Raw genomic sequence first — 22325 nt, 5'->3', positions numbered from 1 at the left:
GGGTGGGGGGACTTGACTTAATTGTCCTATGTTTAATTTGTGTTTGTTTGTTTTTTATGATATATTTGAACCTTAATAAAAATATGTTGGTCTTTTATTTATTGACTGATCTGATCTTGTGACATATTTGGTGTTATCTGTTACTGCTGCATATCTTGTCCAGGACACTCTTGACAATATCTTTAATCTTAACAAGGCTTTCCTGGTTAAATTAAAGTTAAATTACAAATAATATGAACATATCAGTGCATATAGAGTACTAAAACCATTGGTTTGCATCTTCATTTTGTCAGTTCAATAATGTTTTTCTATCTCTGTCTTTTTGTAGATTTGGTAGGGCAAATTGGTCACATTTAGACTGGTTTGGTTCTCAGTTTGCTTTTTCCTGCTACAGTGAAGGTTTTGTTTTTTGTGAGCAAAAAGTCACCACATCTGGAGCACACACCAAATATAAAAAGACAAAATACAGGATGTCTAACCACAACTAGAAAAATGCAATATTAAACAATCTACGTCCATCTACGAAATCCACTACTTCTACGTTACTTACCCGTCTCTGAGCTCACACATCATCAGGGATGAAGTCAAACACAGAAAATAATATGAAAAACACTACAATGTACACATGCCAAAAGAGAAGATAAGCAGGATAAACAACAAAGCTTTCCAAAAACAAAAACAATATCTGACTATATTTATCCCTGAGCAAGCACAAGCTGTGTGACTGAGCCCACTGCAGTATATTACAACTGTATATCACGCTAGAGCAGACCTGCCAGGGAACAATACAGGACTGTACAGAACAGGAAGTGCTCCTGATCTACAGCTGCCATTTGAGCTTTTTTCAATGAATGCTACTCTTGGAAGCTTTCTGACATTATATAGTTTTCCTGAAGCTATATAAGGAAGGAAGGAAGGAAGGAAGAAAGGAAGGAAGGGTGTTTCTTTGTTTGGTGTTATTCAGGCCTGTATGAATGACAGCCTTTATCAGAATGACAGACAGGGAAACAATAGTACATTCTTCAAACACTACTGTTGGAAATGCTTAACATGATGGCCTTAAGTATGGGAGTTAACACAGCACTTTGTCTGTGGTGTGAAAGCTTTATCAGGCTTGGGGAAATGCTGACATCACCAAGCACTGAACAAATACTTACATCACTCATCAGACTCTTGAAGACTACAAGTTCAGCCTTCAGTCTGTCCACCTTCTCGTTCAGCTCATCCTGGACCTCGGTTGACTCCTGGGCGCTCTGAGTGGATGTCACAGAGAGGGAATTAAAATAAGACACATAACAGGTAAACAGTGATATTCTTTAGGGTTAAGTGGAGTGTGTTTACCCACAATCAACTCAATAATAAAGTTTATGAAACAAATTTGCAAAATAAAGTTCAATTACCATTTCTAATCTGGCGTGAAGCTTTATAACAAACATTCATATGACTCATTTGGGTAGATAAAAGACTGACCGATTCAGATAAGGGCCCTTCTAATCAAATAAAGCCTTCATGCTGTTATCCACATTGGTTACACTTTAGTTTTTTATGATCAGAACCCAGAGGTCATAATTTACTTTCCTTTTTATATTTACATAATTGATATGATGCAGATGTGCGCCTCTGCAGAAAGCATTTAGTAATACTCAAGGTGTTTAAAAGCTGGAGCTGTAGCTGTGTAAAGGGAAGGTCAACATGTCCCGAATCCTTGCATGTGTGTTAACTGATAAAACAAGGTAAGACAGAGAGGATAAAACTGAATAATTCTTTCTCTTTCTTAGAGTTTTAAGAGATTAAGAGTCCACTTTTATGCCTGTGTGGTAAATATGAAGTTACAGGCAGCAGGCTGTTAGCTTAGCTTAGCATAGAGACTAGAAACACGAGGAAACGGCTATAAGAAAACTAGCTTTTTTTAGGAGCCCACAAAAACTATTCTAATATAAACTATGTGCTCAGCAGTTTAAAGACAAGGTTAAGACTAAAAGATGACTAACCCTGTCGACTTTACTAGAAGAGTGCCAGTTTTTGCTTCTGTATTAAGTCAGCACATGGTAACATCCCTTTGGCTCAGAGCCCTTAACAATAAATGGCTGTTTGCACTGAATTTACAATCTTTGAACAGATTTCCATCTCTTCCATACACAACAACATCTGCGTGAGTGCTCCAAAAAGGTTAAAGCCCCCAGGGGGGATGGCACTCCACCTCTCTATCTGGGATTTTTGCTGACCCAGAATCCAAGACAAACACGCATGCTGTCACAGATCGATTTGTGCAAAAGCAGAGAGAGGGCAGGATGCCTACTATATGAGGTACTCACACCAGCTGGTATGATGTACGTGTTGTGATATAGCCTCAAGGTGTGACACTTTAAATTGATTTTGCTTCTAAATCTATTTCCTCTGCCTGCTCTGAACAGAAACATAATGGTAGGCTGCTGGTGATATTTGATGTTCATATCTATATCTAGGCCAACAGACTCCTCTTGATGGGTTTGTAATGTGGTTTTTCTAATCTGACACACATCCTCCTGGCTGTAGCAGCTTCTAGTCCGGCTCTGAATGAAACACCATTAAAAATCTGAGCTATAAATGTTGATGCGTGTGCTGTAGTAGCAGTTTTGAAAATGCCACGCTCAGATTTTATTTGTGCTCCTCGTCTGCATGTGGTAAATGACCCTTGGCATGACTTGGCATTCAAATACTTGGCATGAACATGTTTGTGGAATACATTTTATTGTTTATGTTTCCCAACCTGCTGCATGGATTCCACCGTGGACTCCAGCTGTTGTCGTTTGGACAGCTCTTCCTCCCATCTGCAACACAGAGCATAGAGGTGGGTCAGTTACTGCTGGGCCTGGTCCCTTGGGGGCCGCTAGACAGGTTGATGGTACTTTTGTGGGGATAATACTCCCATCTCCGATTACAAAATGCCCTTGACAGTGTGGGTTCACACCCATCCCATCCCCCCTCCCCCTATTTTCAATCCTTTGTCTCTTTCCTCTTTTGTACGGTGATCTTTACAACCCCACTGCCTCAATAAACTAGAATGGAGGTCCATCCTTTTCCAAACACATCAAACATTACTCATGAATAGTTTTTGAACCGTTGAGTCACTGCAGAAGGACATTTGAGCTCTAACACACCCAGAAAGGGTGGAGTGTCTCTGCCGCAGCCTAAATTCCTTCATGCTAACTGCATCTTTCTTCGTGAAGTCTCAGGAGTGGGGAATCTGTTCACAGGATCTCACTGGCACTCAAAATTCAAAGCAAGTGCAATTTTCATTCATGCTTTTGACAGAGATAAAAACTACAGAGACAGAGCTTTAAGTGACCTAATGCTACCAGCCTTTGTGCAGAGCCATTAGTAGAAATTCCAATATTTATTGAAGATACGGTAGACTGAATTATTTATCACATCATAGTCGCCAGTTGGGCAGAAAGGTCACACTAAAACAAGCAACTCATATTAATGGTTAAACTACGGCCCTCTAAGCTAAAAGCGAACATCAGCATGCTAACATTCCCACAATGACATTAGAGAAGTATGATGTTTACATGTTTACCATCTTACTTTAGTGCCGTGGTTTTCTATACAGTAGCGCAGGCGCCCCTGGTGGGTTACAGGGCCACTGCAGTGGGGATGACCAGGGGAAAAATATGGAGTGAAACTAATTAAAGGTATGTGATTTTCTGCAAGGCTATCATCATTTATTTAACTACAACTCAACTTGGATCCTTTTTCATTAGTTACTTACGCTATCATTGGTAAAGATGATAGAATATTGTGCAGTGGGGCATGAACCTTTTTCGGCTTATGAAGTGGGACACCTCAGAAAAGGTTTTAGAAACACTGGTTTATCTTTTTAGCATGCAGCAGCATCAGTACAGCAGATGCTGATTGGAATGTCTGGGGATAACAAAAGTGATTATAATTCATCCTGGAGGGGGGGGGGGCATGACTGTTTATATCAAATTATATGGCAATCAATCCAATTGCTATTGATATTGTGTGATGGACCGAACAACCAACAAACTGACCAATCGACGGACGAACCATCCCTCGAGTCACGCCGCTAGCATGGCTAAAAATAAAGTGCCAGACCACCCCGCTGGCTGCAAGCCATGATTAGCAACACAGTTCTCTTTCCCTCTCCTGACAGATCATATTACTCATCTGCACCATGGCAGCTGTGTAAAAACAAAATTAGGAGCCTCTTTAATTGCCCTGCAGTATGTACAGTACACACGGCACACAACGCTCCGCCCGTACTGCTTCAGTCAGTTCAGCCAGGTCCTAATATGCTCTCATTTTGTTTCCTGAGATATGAGACAGCCGGCATGCTGAGTCACGGATGCTTCCCAAAAGAGAGTTTGAGGTTCCGAATGGATAAGGAGCTCATTCAGTAGTATGAGGTAACTACACAGACAACCATGTGATGATGAGACACAGTGGGGGGTTTTCTGTGTGTGTGTGTGTGTGTGAGAAAGAGAGAGACTGGGTCAGCCTGAGCCAGTGGGAAGATTTGTGTGTACTGGTGTAAGTAGCACATGCCTGACCATATATGTGTTTACTTGAAGGGAGAAAGCTGATATATAATGGCCACTGCTGAATTCTGGGACATAACTGTAGCTTACCCATAGCCTTTACCATGGAGAAACACAAACACAGCCAGAAGTCACTTTTGTATCACAACATGCGTCACTAGAGGTTCACTTTCTCAACAAAACTCAGCTTGTTTCCATTCAGGACCCACTGAATGTACGCTGTCTAATTAAAGAGAAGTATTCCTTAGCAGGGCGTGCCAGCTCACACTGTGATTGAAGCCTTGTTCTAAAAAACGCTGGCAGCGCTGCTTTACTGTGTGTACAACACTCCGCCTGTCTGCCGCAGGACTCTGGTTAAGGTCAGTGGAGTTCACAACTACATCACATCCTCTGCAGACACAAATCCGTCTGTCACAGCATCTGCATCGCGTGTGTTGTCACTTCCTGAAGAAACCACCAAGGCCTTTCTTTTAATGCTGTGGGTGATAACTGGACAACGTGATTAAATCGACCTACTGATGGAGGGAAAGCCTTCCCTGTGTCAACAATGTGTCAACGTTATTTATGTCATCTACCAAAGGTATAATGGAATCATTGACAGAACAAAGCAGCAGCTGCTTCCACATCATCTGGAGCCGTTACAATTCAGCAATCTATAAATGTCAAATGGAAAACCGCCGACTGTTTTCAAGCATCCAGATTATAATGGCTAATCCAAACAAAGATGTCACTACAGCTTAGCAAAGGTATTCTATCCGGCTTCTCAGCTATAGCTGTGGTTCTGGTATTCCTGTACCTTTGGTGTGACTCAGTCAAACGAACACACCCGGAGTCTCCTTACAAGGACAAAGACAGCAGGAGGGTTGGAGCCTGTGTCAACTCACTGACATCTGTTTACCGCCACACATATTCTCTGCAATCTTACTCTAATAAATCAAAAACTGTGCAGGGGTTATAGATGTGTTAGTTCAGCCAACAACAGTCAAGCCAACTGAAATTGCTGCAATATACGGAGTGGTTTCTGTTTTTGGAGGTAAAACTAAAACTAAAATAGAAAGTAAACAAATCACACACAATGATGTTATCTCATTTTCCACTGACACATTTAAAATAAAGACTGAATGATCTGTTTTTTGTTTTTTCCCCCCAAAAAATGTATTAGTAATGATTCTTTCAATTCAATTGACTAACAAACATAAGGTAATTATGTCATTGTATTAAGTCAGTATTGACTAATGATTAACTACAGTGGCACTTAAGTAGAGTTGTTTAAATGAAATGAATTCAATTCATAAAAAAAAATTCTGTGATTCATGAAAAACTGTGATTTAAGAGGATATTGCAGTGCAACACTGAGGGGCGGGAAGTGTAGTGTCTCACATCAAACAGACATTTTCTCATACAATTTTTGTCTGTTGAACAATAGGCATTCCTGCAGCGCTTGCCAACTAACACTCCCTGCCTTGTGAGGTATGTCTGGGAGTTATGCTTGCACGCGAGCTGGCTGAATGTTTTCCCATTACTGTGCCTGCGGACACAGCATGCACACATCCACATAGACTAATGTTCTTGGGCTTGGTACTTTCAAATGACAAGGCTCACAGTGAGAGTTTTATGGCACCCATAATGATTTAGTTGATTTATCTCCAGAATCTGACAGAATCAAAATGATGAAAGATATGTCTTGGAGGTGACTGGTGAATGATCAATTACTATTTTAATGATCAAATTATTTTCGGTTGTTCAAATTCCAAAGATCCCACAGTGTGATCACTTATGCAACTAGCAGTAAATACCAAAGGAGCACAGGGAAAACTTTGAGGTGTGGTTGCGTATCATTCTACAAAGCCTCTGTTGGTCATAGCAAATAAAATTTGAGTCAGACAACTATAAACTATACGATGTACTGGAAAGTGTTACTTACTGAGTGGAATTTCTCAGTAACCAGACATCAAATTACAAGCTTGAACTCTGATCCTGTGATTAACCCTTAAACACACACCTTTAGGGACTACAGTATATTACACTGCTTCTAATTCATTTATTTTATTTTATTTTCACCAATAAGTTCCTCAAACTATTTAGTTTTGACCAATTATAACACTGAGGGAAGGCTAATTAACGGAAACACCTCTCTGTGTGATGAAATACAGTTCAACAGCATCACAAACTACATCCTCCAAAATGACCATACAGATGAATTAACACCTCTCTAAAACAATTTCCACAAAAACTTAACATTATCCCTTTCATGAAGGGCGGATTTATTGCAGGACTGTTACCATAGGATGTAATACGCTGCATTAGGTTTAGCTAAGTGTACCTTATAAACTGGCAACTAAGCACGTACATTGAATTGTTGTTATGCTTTTCCCTGACAAACACACTAAATAAATACTTTTTTGATTTTGAGGGTTTATTATTATTATACACATAAAATTCGTTTGGGGTGGGGGCTTTAGCCGACAGGACAGCTCAAGATAGACAGAAGTTATGTTTCTTTAAAGGGCCAGTTTGCAGGATTTAGGGGCATCTATGGTGTACTTGCAGATCACAACTTCCTCCCTCCCCCTTTCCAGCACAAAGCACAAACTATGGTGGCTGCGATAACGCGCAAAAAACATGAACACCCCAGTGTTTGGTTTGTCCCTTCTCGACTACTATAGAAACATGGCGAACTCCATGGAAGGCTCATTCTAAGATAACAAAAACACATTGATTCTTATATTCAGGTGACAATATAGTTATGCATATCATATTCCATTTTTGCCAATAGATCCTCCTAAATGTTACACACTGGACCTTGAATTCATAGATTAACCTGTTTTGTATAAGAACCGGGGAATATAGGAATGTTTGTAGGAATGCAAATACCAGCACATTTATGGGTTACTGGAGGTAAGTGAACACAAATCAGTAGGAGTCATATACATTACTTACACTGCCCTAGTATAATACCAACCTACCTACATCTGATGTGTTCATTCATTTATTTCACTTCATTATCACTTTTATTCTTAAATGTTTGTGAGGACACAAACTTGTCATGTTCCTTTTTCTAAAACAAGGCTCTTAGTCTAAAGACTATAAAGATATTTTAATAGGGCCATTACAATTCATTCTCATGAGTGCAAGCAATAGTAAAACAGGAAGTGTTACATGATAACAGATTCAAGGATCAATACATCTGGCTACATGCAGGACAAACACCCATTCAGCCTTGGCTGCTCGTATGAAATGAGGCCACTGACAGCTTTGATAAATCAGACCTCAGAGTCCAGAGCGGTTCCTCCCATGGATCCCTATAGGTGTCCCTATAACGTCTGCTCCATGACAGCACCATACCCCAGTCCTCAATGTGCAATTATACACTGTACAAGCTAGGGCCATGATTTACTTTCAGAATTGATTCTTCCAATAATCTTGGGCAGATAGGAGGAGCGTGATGGGAAGAAGCATGGGTGGCACTGACATGTGAAATGGTGAGCAATGTGAGGCTTCGTGAGAGGAAAATAAAATGGGGTGGGTACGACTATAGTAGGTCATCGATTGAATGTCATGATGCTCTGTAATCTATAGCCTCCCCAGACTCCACAGAGACACATGTGTGGCTTGCTAATGATGCAGCCTTGTGAAATGGATCGAGCCGGGAGGTAAAGTGGCTCCGGGGCCCACCGTCTGGCTGTTCGGGGGTCTCCGCTGACGAGACAATGCACCAAGGTCAATGCTCATTTCATTTCTCTGCTCCAACTAATGCCCTCCCTGACCTGCATCCATATCCATAACACAACCACACACACATTTGTCCTCCATCACCCCATCTTCTCAAGCCATCTTGTGTCCATGGTAACCGTGCCACCAGCCTGCAATCGGAAGTGCATGCAGATTAATTCCTGGCTCACTCAATCATGTAAACTGTGCACAGAGACGTCCAGCAGTATCATCGCTCACTGGCGGATGATTTTTCTGCTTTATGTTCCACCAGCATGGCCAGACTTAAATATAGCCCTCTTAACCCAGACAGGACACAGACACCAGCAGGCCGAGCAGGAGGAATGCTGGTGTTGCTAAGTGACAGACTTTTTCCCAAGCCGACCACCATCATCACTGACTGTTAGTGAGTGAGCTAATATTGCTAGTAACTAATACAGAGGACAGTTTGGTTTTGGTAATGTTTTTTTGTCATGGATTACAACATTTTAATTTAGTATATTCTACTCCTGTATAAAATGTTTTGGAAACAGGTAACATTAGCTATGTTTATGTTAACTGTAAATGATGACACTCAAACAAGAATATAAGTTTACAGCTAAATGTTCTGTAGAAAATTATTAATTATGGTCTGAAATTGAAAGATAAAGAGTCAGGAGATCAATATTCCCACAATCCATCCTCTGGGGACCATGAATGTGTGTACCACAAAAAAAAAAATAGTCTAAATTCATGGCAGTCTATCTTATGCTTGTTGTTACTTTTATTGTTGAATTTTATTCATTCAAAACAAGACGTGTTTGTGTGTGTGTGTGTGTTTGTATGAATTTGTACTGTATCTGCTGTACCAACCTGTGAAGTTATCCTGTAGGGTCGTCTATCTATCTTTATTGTGTTGATTGTTATAAATTATTTTAACGGCACAGAGTTTTCAAGGTCTATCTTAAAATGTCCCTTCCAATAAACCCGGCTGGTTTAAGCTGGACTTCAGACCTTCAGTTTGTGAAATATGACATCAGTGACCAAAAAAGGTCATCTTTTCTATGAAATATGAGGACTGCATCCTAAATTACTGGTCAGTCCCTCCTGTCTCTTTATCAGCCTGCAAAGCTCCCCTTTATCTAAAGGCTTTGAAAGTCGTTGGAGATAGCTCTCGCTGAGCATTTTCCACTTATGAGATCCTCCTTCACTTCAAGGGAGGAAATACAGAAAGCTTTGATCAGAATCTGGGAGGTTCAAGAGAAGAAACATTCCTCGAGGTTATTCAACTTGCAAAAAGTATACATGTATAATGTATAACTGATAATGTCACAACTACTAGTTATGCAATACAATGCAGATGTAAATGGGATGAAATAGGATATTATTCACTCATTCATTGATTATGAAATTTGTTGCCAATATGTATGTATGTATGTATGAATGTAAAGCAAATACTATGAGTATTACATGAACTCGCATTGTTACACTAACTGGTAATTATTACTAGACAATGAGTGTCACATATTTTCATCTAATGTTGTACTAATTAACTGACAAATAATAAAATATATATTTAGGCAATACAAACAACGCTATTATATTATCTTGCAATTGTTTGCATGAATAAATGTAATGATATTTTTAGGCTAGTGCAGCATGTTATCAGTTGGTACACACTTGTCAAATCCTGGCATGTAATGCATGTTCGGAACAGATTGAATAAAATAGCATTAACAGTGATGATGAGAGGATGTAGGCACAGGGAAATGTAATCCCTGAGTTTGATGAATGTTCTCTGTCTTAACCCAGACATCTGCCTCTTAATTATAGTTCTTGCAACAGTAGTATGTTTATACATACTCACAGGGATAAAGCTTCTATAAGCATCATGGGTGTCAGGGGATCTTTGTGAGTCATTTACAGACTACAACTTCATATCGTATATAATCTACTTTAACTCCTTGCTCCATGGAACTACTTTTTCGTGGACTTCAACCATTGAGGAGCTCCTCGAAGCAAGTTCGGGCAGAATACAGTCTTCTATAACATGGACTAGCTGCAGCACAACAAGGCAGGAAACATAGCCTGGACACAAATTATGTTCCTGATGTTCTCTGGAATAAGGTGAGACTAATTTACACAGATCAAAGCATCTACCTGAATAGAGGGTTTGGTGAAACCCCAGAGGATCCTCCCTTCATACTGACAGATAATTGGCAGCCAATGCTGTAACATGTCTAATCCTCTGTCCTGACCCGGCTCCACATCTTTGCCACACTGACTTTTTCTCAACAATATGGGTGTGAGCTTGACTTGTTTGCACTACGCACAAGAATTATCTAATTGCTTAACTCCCAAAGCCTGTCCTAGCCCTCTTTTTATCTGGCCTGAGGGATACTGGTGTCAGTTTAGCTGTAACCTCTTTAGAGGCAAACACATAGGTGTTCACATGTAATTGCCATCAGTTTTTAGCTAATAGGTATGACCTAAGAGCAACCTGGGAAAAGGTGGATAATTGCTTTTAAAGGAACTTATGTAAGTGTTTATGATGGCAACCATTTCGCAAAACCATCTTTGTACAGACATGCAAAGGTGTTGCCACAGTGAAACCACCCCGAACTTAATGATTTGTTTATTTATGAAGGCTGACAGTTAAATGTCAAGAGTTTTAACTGATTTAAAAATTCCAGATAAGCATCTGAAAAGTGAGATTTTATCTCATAGACTATTTTATTGACTTTTATTTTTATTTGTTTTTGTTTTCTCAACTCAACACAGTAAAAAGCTAGAATGATATTAACACACAAAAACAAGAATTAATCTATTGCTTATTAGTGCAGTCTGCAGCAGAGTGGGTGACAGAGCCTTGTGACAGAAAATCAGTTTTCCCTGCAGTCTTCGCTGCATACTAACCCCACCCCACGTCCTACAAAAAAAACTACTGCGCTGTTATTTTCCCACTGATTTCATTTACTGCAGTCCACATTATAGTGTCATCATAATATCTCCGGGCCTCTGTCTATTGACTTATCATACAGTACGAGTGCAAGACATTTGCACAAAAAACTGTAAAGACACAAGCTGTATAAACACTTCACTAAGAGAGCCAAACTTCTTAACAAAGGCTTTGAGTTGGATGTTCTGGTTGACAAATGACATGGATTTATGAGATTTCTTGTAAGTGTACAAAGATAAGTGCACAAACAACTGCCTGCATGCCCGGGCCATGTTAGGGTGGAGTTGCACTAGGAACGACATCCCGTTAAAGAAGAAAAGAAGGTGAAAATGTTCAGTTCTGGCACAAATCCTCGCTGGCCAGGGTGTGTACAGTCAAATTATATGAGACATAATAGATCTATGAGACATCACCACTAGACAAATACCTTTGTACCTCTGGGTACACACACCTGCAGGATGAACCCCAGGAGTGAACATAAAGCTGCAACAGTTCTATTCAGAAGGAATGTGGTTTCTCTTGACCACAATTAAGTTTCAATTAATCACAAACAGACAACTGAAACTCTCAGCCTAGGGACCAGAACCAGCCTACGTGACAGTTTCATAACATCCCCTTGCATGTGTATTGTTACTGTTTGTTCCATTTTGACTTTTGGGAAATGTGCTTTTATTCAAGGCGCTTTATAATGTGGCTTTCATTCACCCATTCACACTCTCACGACACTGATGGCAGTGATGCAAGGCACTGTCCTAACCTTCAGGGTTCAGTGTCTTGCTCAAGGACGGGAAGAACCAGGAAGCGAACTACGAACCCTGCCACTCAAATGTGCATATTTGCTGGTTTTTTTCTCTTCTATGATTGCGAACTGAAAATCTTTGGACTGTCAGTTGGACAAAGCAATCCGAAGATGGCACCTTGGGCTTCTGAAAATTGTGATTTATTTATTTTTACATTTATTAACCAAACAATTAAATGATTTAATCAAGAAAATACCTGTCAAATGAATCAATAATTAAAATAACTGTTAGTTGAAGCCTTAATTAAAGCTTTCTATTTGACATTAAGCAAGCTGCGCTTAACTGCACAACTTGTCAACAGCTCACACCAAACACCAAAATATCTTTCTCTAAACCCAATAGACAGTTTCAAAAGAGTTTGACAATTAATTAACACTTTTAAATTCTAAAAAATCTTTAGAATTCTTTTTTCATTAAGTTAAATGTGATTGCTATCTGCCATAAGGAAAAATTCTGTTCAAGGAAAAAAATTAAATAAAAAAACACAAAAACAAACGAAAAACATTATGTCCGCTGAATGTTGAACTGATATATATTATCCCCCCAACACTCACACACACACACACACACACACACACAGCCCTCAACCAAGCCTGCCAGCAGCTCCCAGGTAATGTGATTTTCAGTCCCCATATTTGCCATATTTCTTTTGAAAACAATTAAGGAGAAAATCAAAGCTTTGAAGGATGTGATGATGGAAAAAAGTGATATGTGATATGAATGTACACTGAAAGTCAACTACTACAACACTATTAAAGACCCAATCTTCAAATCTTATATCTATATCGATTACCGGTACATCTTTTTGACATGTAGATGAAATATATGTATTCTGTGTGTTTCTTAACTGCTAATAATCGAAAATGTAGACCAGTTTTTGTGTTTACAAGCATTAGTGATATGAACAAACCTATCAGTATCAGAAAACATAAATAACTTGTTAGCCTGTGTATTAAATGCCAGTACTTTTGGTAGTAATAGCTAAGTTACAATCCAGTGTTGGCACTACTAGGTTGTTTACATATATAGATTACTAATTATGCTTTTAGAATGGCAACATTTTTGCTGCTGTTACGATTATAATGAAAAAGCTGCCACAGAGGGTTAAAACATTTTATCTCGCAATATGAATAAGATTTAAGAGACACATCTGGTCTCCTTTAAGGTCAAGCATGCAGGAGCACAAAGACAGATTTAACTGTCAAGACTCTTGCACACAATCTTCCTCTCGAGCACATGCAACATGATATACTGCCCACAAATGTGTGCGTGTGTGTGTGTGTGTGTGTGTGTGTGCTATGTGTGTTTTAATGTGCTTGAAAAAAAAAACAATGTTTCCTCTGGAATAACTAGCTTTTGACATACAGCGGTTATTAAGTCAGGATGCTGTGTCAGCTAATCCAGGCCTTTACAAAAGGTGCAATAGCTATTCAAACTGAGCAGGTCTGAACAGAAAGGCAATGTCACTTGTTAAATTATTAGGTGTAAATAAAGATTAGGTCTGATGATTATGGACTTAGCAGAAAGATTTAGTTGGCCTAACAAACTGTTCGTCTGCTGCTTTGCTTAAGGCCACAACTGCTTTTCCAAAACAATCCACCAACCAAACCCACAGGACAGCTCACTCGCCCTATGCAGTCAGTGCTTTAAGACAGGTGCATTCCTGCACCTTTAAATATGGCAACGCGCCACTGCTCTCAGCTGTATCGATACCCATGAATAATCAACCACAGCTGTGCTGCACAGCACAGCAGCTCCACGCACAAGAACAGAGAGAAAAAAGGCACAGGGAAGCAGAAGGGGAAACTAACTCCATCATAGTACCACCCAGATTTTCCTTCCAATTACATTTCCAAAACAGTTTTTTTTCTTCTCTTTTTCCTTTGTAGAGTCCATGGTTGTTGGCTTTTTCTTGTCTTAATTATGGACTGTATTACATAAAGAAGGAGGTTGGCATTGTTTTATATTGTTTGCCACAAATTCCATGAAAACACAAAGCTCAACAATGCATTAGTCTGCCTCTCAATACTTTCCACATTTCCTGCCCTGGCTGCAGTAAACCCTTAAAAACATGTTACAAATATATAGATTCAGATTTTAAAAAGCCACAGTGTTTTTTTTTTCTGAAGCAGCAGGGCACTGTAGTTTTTTAGCGAACATTATTCAAAAAGCAGTAAGTAGTACATTTGTTGGGGACTATTTTCAGTTGAGCATTAATACACATTCATTCACAGTGCAGTGGTTCTTAACGTTTTTTTTTGCTTGTGCCTCTTTATCACCAAACAATGGCGACTCATGACTCCTCATCCCAAGCTGCATAGGTCTGTGAGCTTTGAGCAGTTTAACCAGAGTGATGTTGAAAAAATGTAACACAAAGAAAACTCTCGAAAAAAATGATCTCAGGACCTCTCAGATTAATCTTGCGACCCCTTGAGAAGTCCTGACCCCCAAGTTGGTAACCACTGCTCTTTACAGGAGCAGGACGGTGTATGTGATATTCACATGTCATCATAATGTCACCCAGTGCAACAGTTTGGCTTATTTATGTGCTTCTGGAAAACAATGGAGGTCTACGGCACAGAGGAATGCCTTATATATCATCCATGCCTAAACACCTCCACTGAAGATAACCCTGGCTTTTAATGATGATACTGACCTATAATAATACTAGAGACTGCAAGTTTGAAAACATGTTGTGAGCTTAAGTGAGGCACACCATGCAGACAGGAAGAGGGAGTAAGAGAGGAACAATATAGACTCTAATCTGGAGCTCAATGGTCTTAGTGAACTGAGCTCTCTCTCTCTCTTTCTCTCTCTCTCTCACTGTATCTCAGCAGCAGGGAGTCTTCCACTTCGAGAGGGCCCCAGCTCAGTGCAGCGGCTGCGTGCCAGGATATGGTGCAGGGCTGGCTGGAGGTTTGGGCCTCGGTGCTAGGTGACGGCTTAGAGAAAATCCCTCTAATGAATAGACGGCCTGGATTATACACAGGGCAGGTCACCACCAAAGACAGATGGGGAGAGGCTGAAGAGCTCATCAGCGTTGCTCTTCACGGGGAAATATGACATTTGAAACACAATGCAGCCTTCAGCTTTGGAATCACAGTATACCTCATCCTGTAATTAGTCAGTTCTTTATTACCACAATCCCAGAATTCAACTTTCAAAAGAGATGCTCAACTCTGCCTTTCACCTCTCTTAAGTACAGGCAGAAAAGATCAAAGCCTCGGAAAAGTGTCTTCAGTGACTTCTCATTGCATTGATCTACACACAGCTAAATTCAGCTGTAAGTAAATTATTCATGCAGGAAGAACATGCCCAGGAGGCCCTGAGACTGTTCTGGTTCACTATACGTCCTGTATCACCCACACTGAGATCCAGCAGGACAGTTGTTTGGCCTCTGTTCACTGATGGGATAAACAACCAATTAGGAGAGGCCACAGCACAGACTGGGGATCTCTGGTTCAAGTCCCAACCGGGACAGAGCTCGTAGCTGATGTGTGCACTTTAGTGCTACAGCATGTCTAAAACACTGCAGTATGGAATAATATAATAATACATTATCTGGGTCTCTCCATCTCTTTCTTTCCGTCTCTACAGCACCTCTGTTCCACAGAAATTCATGTAAACTACAGTAATATGAATTGCACACTATGCTCCCATCTTTTGAATAAGCAAATATCTAGCCGTATCTTTATTCGTGCAGCTCTTGTATTAGCATATTAGCACAAGTATAACTGCTGTCTTTTATTCCCTATCTTCCTGTCCGTGCAGTAATCCACATAATGGATAAAGCAGACTGCTATAGCTGTGCACCAACATGTAAAGTCTAAACAAATGTGCACTTTGCCTTTTTGGTCACATACGGTAAAGGTAGCTGTTACAGACAGTTAGACACAGTTTCTATTCTTAGTTAAAATATCGTGTGCTGTGGACTGTCAAATACGTTTGTCAATGTCAGCCACTGTTGTGGCTTTTTAAGCACTATTGCATGCTGGTGGCAATTACTGGTAGAGACTCACTGACAGGCAACTGATACATTTCACATTGATGCAAGTCAGTGGGGTAAAAACAGCGCGGACGAGGGCACTGACATTGACCTTACCCATCCTCCTTTGCACGGCTGTTTCTCTGTGTGAGAGGTAATCCCACAGTCCAGACACTCTGGCACTAAAGTGCATGGTCATACAAGCTGGCTGATTTATGAAGCCTATGCCTGGACAATTATATGTGTATTTGCAGCTGAGACTGTGTGACTGACGGCAGTGAGTGAACACAACAATGTTCTGAAAGCAAAAAAAAAATCTGATAAATTAGTTAAGAATGTGGACTAAATCGATTAAAAAGCTTTTCCAGATCCAGAAGTACATCCAGCAACACAGTGAAATAACAAGTCTGTTCTCTATCAAAAGGATAATGCAGAGTAGCTAATTTGGAAACATAATTTAGGTCAATTAAGGTTTATCAGAGCAAAACGTTTTTGCTCAGAAAAACAGCAGAAAACTGTAGATGGTTAGGGAAATATCAGCACACTAGAACCCTATTTCTGCTATTTTGTAACAGTAAAATTCAATCTGAATCTATGCTTTGTCAAATTGCACTTTTTCCACTTTTAATACAAATCAAGAGGTTACAAAAAAGAAGAGAGAAGTTTTAAAAAGTTAGAACACAGGATAGTTTTTAAGTAATCTCTAAAATGACACACACATGTTGCTAAGAGGGACATTTACAAATGAACTAAAAGCAAATGTGTGAAATTCAAGATAAACTTAATTTATTCTTAATATTCTCAATCATTTTATATTAATTCCTACAATTTGTATTTTTCTGGCTGTTAGACTGCAAAGGTTATTAAAGGTTTCCATGAGCACTGTTCACTGTTGACGTAATAATTATAATTACGCAAGCAGATTTACACTGCAGTGGATTGCTGTTTTAAGGGAAATTTAAGGGCAAAATCATGGTTCAAGAGGTTAAAAAAGTCTTGCATTATATTACATAATGTCACAAGTTTCATCTTAGAGGCACATGTGCAATTCTGGCCCACATGTCTATGCCCACATTGTACAGCTTCATTGTCATGGCAAGTTTTTTCTATTATATTGGAGCCCTTTTATGTACCCAAGCAGCCTTTGAACTGACTTCAAAATACAACTTCATAAGTGACTGCGTTACAAACAACAACGTAGGACAAACAAAGCACAACATTTCGCTTCAGGCTCAGAAAACAGTCTCCTGATCAGAAAGAGACGTTCTGTAAAATGACAGAAAGTAAACAAACAAGCAAGTACTTTATGGTATGAGAGCAAGTGGCCAAGTCAGAAATGGATCAGCTGGCCATCCATCTCCTTGTGAATGTCCACACTCGTAAGGCTTTAATAAATCACCAGGGCAGTGTGGCAGCATGGGGGGGCGTTGGATTTAAGGATGCCTTACAAAGCAGTCTGCGTTACACAGAGAAGAGCGGAGGGGTGGAGGGGCTTTATGAGGGGCGGAGTGAAGGGCGAAGGAATAGCTGAACACAAAAAAAAAAAAAAGCACATAAGAGAAAAGGCATGGCGGGATGGGGCGCGGGGACTGAATGCTGAAACGTGACTGTAGTAAAGAGGATTTAGACTGGGAGACAGAGAGAAAACAACTGGCCAGTGAACTCAGCACTGATGCAATTACTGAGCTCAGAGCCGAGAAGGAATGTGAGAGGCAGGGGAAGAGATTGATTACTATGATTATTGGCCAATAAAAAGAGGCTAAATGTGTCTTGTTCCTCACTTCTCTGAATGTAGACAGAATATAAAGAACATGTTTGACACTTTGGTACTTGTGAGTGTCATTAAAGTAAAAATGTAAACACACAAACACCTGCAATTCCTATAACTATGTAAAAACAATGAGTAACACATAGAAAACCCACAACTGCCACAATCTGGGGTAATTTCATGATAGTGTAGTGCAGTAGAGCTTTATATTTATTTAGATTATTTTGCTAACTAAAGCCCTACTTAAAAAGCAACTAAGATGGCTCTTCCAATTACTTTCTAATAGCTCGCATTTTTTGCCAAAAGAGATCCAAGATTTTTGGGGCTTCAGCTGCAGCAGTTTTCAATTTGGCTGTTGTCCCAGTCACTGCTGTTCATCTTCTCAAGCAGAAATGCACAAACAAGGATATGCTGGTGTTACGGAGAATGACTGGACAGGATATAGTTTCCCAGCAGAGTGGGAGAGCACATGCATTCTGTGTCACTGAGTCAGTGCGCTCACAAGGGAAGTCAGCATTCGTAATAGCCGACCTCACCGAGCAGACAGAGGCCTGTTAAAATGCCTCTCTGCTTGAATCATGGCAGCAGACAGAAGCAGGCGGCTCCTTGGCCTGTTTCCCCCCTCTACAGTAGCCAACCGAGACGGCCAGAAGTGACGTGGGTCAGCCTGGGGGACGCTGCACTGAGTCCTCAAAGGAAACACAACTAATGTGACTAAAGAAGAAGGACAATTGGTGGAGACTGAGCCATGCAAAGGAATTTCCTCAGAAGTGTGTGAGAAACAGGATTGGTTCAATTCACGATAAACGTCTTTGTGTATAGCTAAAATGCTAAGCGCCCACTGAGCTCTGACATCCTGCATGTGAAATACTACCTCAAGTGTAACTCAATCACTGTGAAATCTTTCCACTGGACTGTCAGATGAGTGGGACATTTTGCAAACCACGCCCACATGGCACTGAAAAAGTCACAATGATAAGTTCGAAGTCACAAAGTGAAGGGTAGAAAAACAGCTCAGCTCTCTCCCCCAACTCAGAGATCATTTCCTTCTTGATTAATATGCTGATTATTTCCTTGAATAATTGATTAATGATTAAATTGCTCTATAATATGCCAAATACTGTGAACAATGCCCATCAGTTTCCCTGAGCCCAAGGTGATGTCTTCAAATGTCTTGTTACGTCCGACAAACCATCCAAAACCTAAAAATATTCAACTTTCAATGATATCAAACAGTGAAAAGCAGTGAACCATTACATTGGAGAACCCTTTATAAAATGCCAATCAATTATACAAATAGTTAGGTCATTTTCTGCCTATTGCCTAGTCTTTTCAACTTGAATGTGAACAATACATGAGCCCATCTTGAAGAGCAATATTGATTATGTGTCTTTGTTTTAATGTAGCACTACATTAGACGAGCATCTCTGCTTATAAACTGCAACCTCTACATTGAATGAGACAACCCTTGACCTTGTGACTGCAGTGCCCCTGTGATAGTCTGTGGTGGGTATGTGGTAACATTTTGTTTTTATTTTCAGTTTCTGTCTTATTTCTGTGCAGCTACAGTGATGAAAGGGGCCCAGAAGAGAAAAAAGGGGGGCCCACAGCTACATTCTTCCAAGGCCTTTCCTTGCAACTCACCTGCAAATCGTTAACATCTGGTGAAATGTATTAGGATGTATCCTCCAGGCCTACATAACATAACTGTGCTACTATATTAGTTATGGAAACATGCTTCACATCGCCTGAGACCTATCAACAGCACATACATCAACAGATAGTTTCACATCAGTCATGCTGGCCGGCCTGTACTCACTTTCTCCTGTACTCGTCCCTCTCCCGCTTGACTTTGGCCAGCACGTTATACAGAGCCCTCAGTTCTGGGGTAATGGTGTCTATTTGGACCCCGACTCCGTCCGGGTGAGTCCACGTCACTCCGGGCCCGTGCAGGGTCTCAAAGCGCTCCCCTTGCCTCCGGACGTGGGTGAAACTCCAGATGGTCCCCGGCAGCCGCGACTCGGGACCATCCGTCTGCACTGCAACTTCACGGGCGTAAAGGTGGCGGTATTGCGGTCTCTGCAGGGCTTGCTGCAGCTGGCTCTCCAGCAGCTTGTTCCTCCTCTCCAGTTCGTGGACTTTGGCAAGGAAGCAGCGGAAGCGCAGGTTGAGGGTTTTCAGCACATGGATGTTGGAGCCCAGGTCATTTCGCAGGGCGCTGGTCACCGCGCCCGACCCGGTGGGGACGTTGCAGACCGGACCGGGCGGCGTATCGGAGAAAAACAGCGAGTTCATGTTGGTAAACAACCAAACACCTTGTAATCCAACTATGGCTCTGATGTGGTTTTGTATGCAACAACAAAAAAAAAAACAAAAAAAACTGTCCTTTATCTCTGCATATTCCCCTCACAAAAATCCCACTCACGCAGGACGAGTTTCTCCTTACAATGCAGATGCTGAGAGGGACTGGGTGACCATCGCTGTCCCCGCTGGATGTTTACCCCGAGATGCTGACAACATGGACCCCTGCAGCACGGGTGATCACAAGCAAAATAATAATGAACCCAGAAAGTCCTTAAAGAGGCACCGAGGGCATTATCTTCCGAAGGAGCGAGAGGTTTGACGCAGACCGCAATAAGCACCAGCATTACTTCCCGTCACCCTCATCTCTCTCTCTCTCTGTGATCTGCTGATGCTGTGCGCGGTTCATATAGCTGGAGGAGGAGAAAAACGGTCCACCTTCTTCCTTTGTCATTCCCCGTTACTGTGGCTCTGTCCGGTCTCCATGTGGTGCGGCAGGATGGTGGCAGGACGCAGGACCGCAGAGCCCGGCCTCTCAGTGCTGTGCGCGGATCATGTTGCAAAGTGCTAAACTAGGCACTACCAAGCGACATCGGCCCCTCCCACTTCCCTCCCCCTTTTTCTCTCTCGCACTGACAGCGGTGAGAGGGATCGCATCCCGGCTGAACGCATGAGCTTAATTAATAGACTGTAACAACAGTGCGTTTTCAATTCATTCTGTTTCACACACATATATTATTTAGGGAATCGTGTTAAGGGGTTTGACTAGTTACAGGCCTGCAAAAATTAAACTTAAATCACAAGAATAATACATTTATACAGGGAGCATTATAGCCTATACTTTTCTATTTAATCATAATGTATTCTACTCAATCATACGGCTATATATGGTTAGGTTAGGTGTGTTCATCCCTTCAAAGACACATTTCCATTGTTGTTTCCAGAAAGGTCAAATTTAATTTATAAAATCACAACTTGCCTTAAACTGTTGTACAGCATTCAACAACCTCTGTCCTCAGAATCGGTTGTTACTGATGTTGATATGTATATATTATAGCCCCTATTTTATATACTTAAATATAAATAAGTACATACAGGCTATATAGAATTGCTAAATGAGCTTAGGACAAAATGTAATTTCACACAAGTTTAGTGCTGCGTGAAAATGATATTTTGCACCATGTGTGCTGATACCATTAGTACACAAATGGAGCAAAGTTACTTACCAATTAATTTAATTTAACTGCCATTTCTCCTCCTTCCTTTCTCCGGTGATGGCAGCAAAACAAGTCCAGGCGAATTCAGGCTTATCCTTAACTTTAAAACGATGCACAGTTGAAACTCACTAGATTTATAAATTTTAGTAAATTGTTGTAGTAAAAAAGCGTGTTTCTACTCTAAATGAAGGCAAAAGATAAAACCAACTTTAACATATTTTTTCATTCTGATTAACATATTTAATATGTTAATCAGAATATTATTCAGTAACCCTATATTAATAATTTCTTAGATGCAAATTCCAAGAGTTGTATTACTGAGTAAATCCTCTATTACAGTTAAATGACCCACTTTGACCATTAAAATAAACATTTAACTGAATCAACTTTCAAATATATTTCAAAAGTTGTGGTAATATTAAGTGATCCATTTATTTTATTCAAAGTATTCTAACTTCTTTATTTTACTTCCATCCTACTCAAAAATAAAATATCCATGCAGAGTGTTACAGATAGTAATTTAATTGAACATGAAACTGTTTATTATAAAACTCTTTATGTCAAAAATTGTTTATTTTGAACATTTAACTGATATTTGATGCAAACTTCTACCGCTCCTTTCTCTTGTGGTAGGTACAGTCTGGCAGCAAGTCTGGGCAAATGTAGGCATGTCCTTGTGTATATGATACACAGTGAATCTACAGGCTATATTTCATTTTGCTCAGAAACATAAGGAAGCATTAATCACAAGCACATAAAACATATGAATATACGCCTTAGTATTATAGTGTATACACATTTAAAATCTCAATTATTTGTAGGCTATAGTTTTTAAAGCTTATTCTTTATTTGTACTGGTTTACTAGCTTTCTGATTTTGATTTATAGTGTAGTGATGCCTTTTTGTAATCCTCTCTGTTTTATTCTGTGACACATATACTTTCCCCCTGATTATCAAAGTGTTACAGTACATACAAGTTACAAAGCACTCTACATACAATTAATAAGACAATAAAGCCAAACTTCTGTGCGTCTGCAACATCTAGTATTTGTGTTATTGTGTTA

General features: G+C 40.2%; 1 protein-coding gene across 2 annotated transcripts in view; it reads right to left on the bottom strand.

Moving 5' to 3' along the window:
- Positions 1-20592, bottom strand: part of iffo2b (intermediate filament family orphan 2b) — a 27551-nt gene extending 6959 nt beyond the window's left edge. For both annotated transcript variants that reach the window (XM_035661251.1, XM_035661252.1), the window contains exons 1-3: positions 19563-20592; positions 2750-2810; positions 1158-1253 (exon numbers count right to left, since the gene is read on the bottom strand). In XM_035661251.1, the coding sequence (XP_035517144.1) occupies positions 1158-1253; positions 2750-2810; positions 19563-20038 (633 nt within the window). In that variant the 5' untranslated portion in view covers positions 20039-20592. The remainder of the gene's footprint in view (positions 1-1157; positions 1254-2749; positions 2811-19562) is intronic.
- Between the last annotated feature and the right edge of the window lie 1733 nt (positions 20593-22325).

The sequence above is a fragment of the Morone saxatilis genome, unplaced genomic scaffold (assembly GCF_004916995.1).
Source record: "Morone saxatilis isolate NCDOM2014 unplaced genomic scaffold, NCSU_SB_2.0 Contig18, whole genome shotgun sequence".
NCBI lineage: Eukaryota > Metazoa > Chordata > Actinopteri > Moronidae > Morone > Morone saxatilis.
This window is presented reverse-complemented; position numbering and strand designations above follow the sequence as displayed.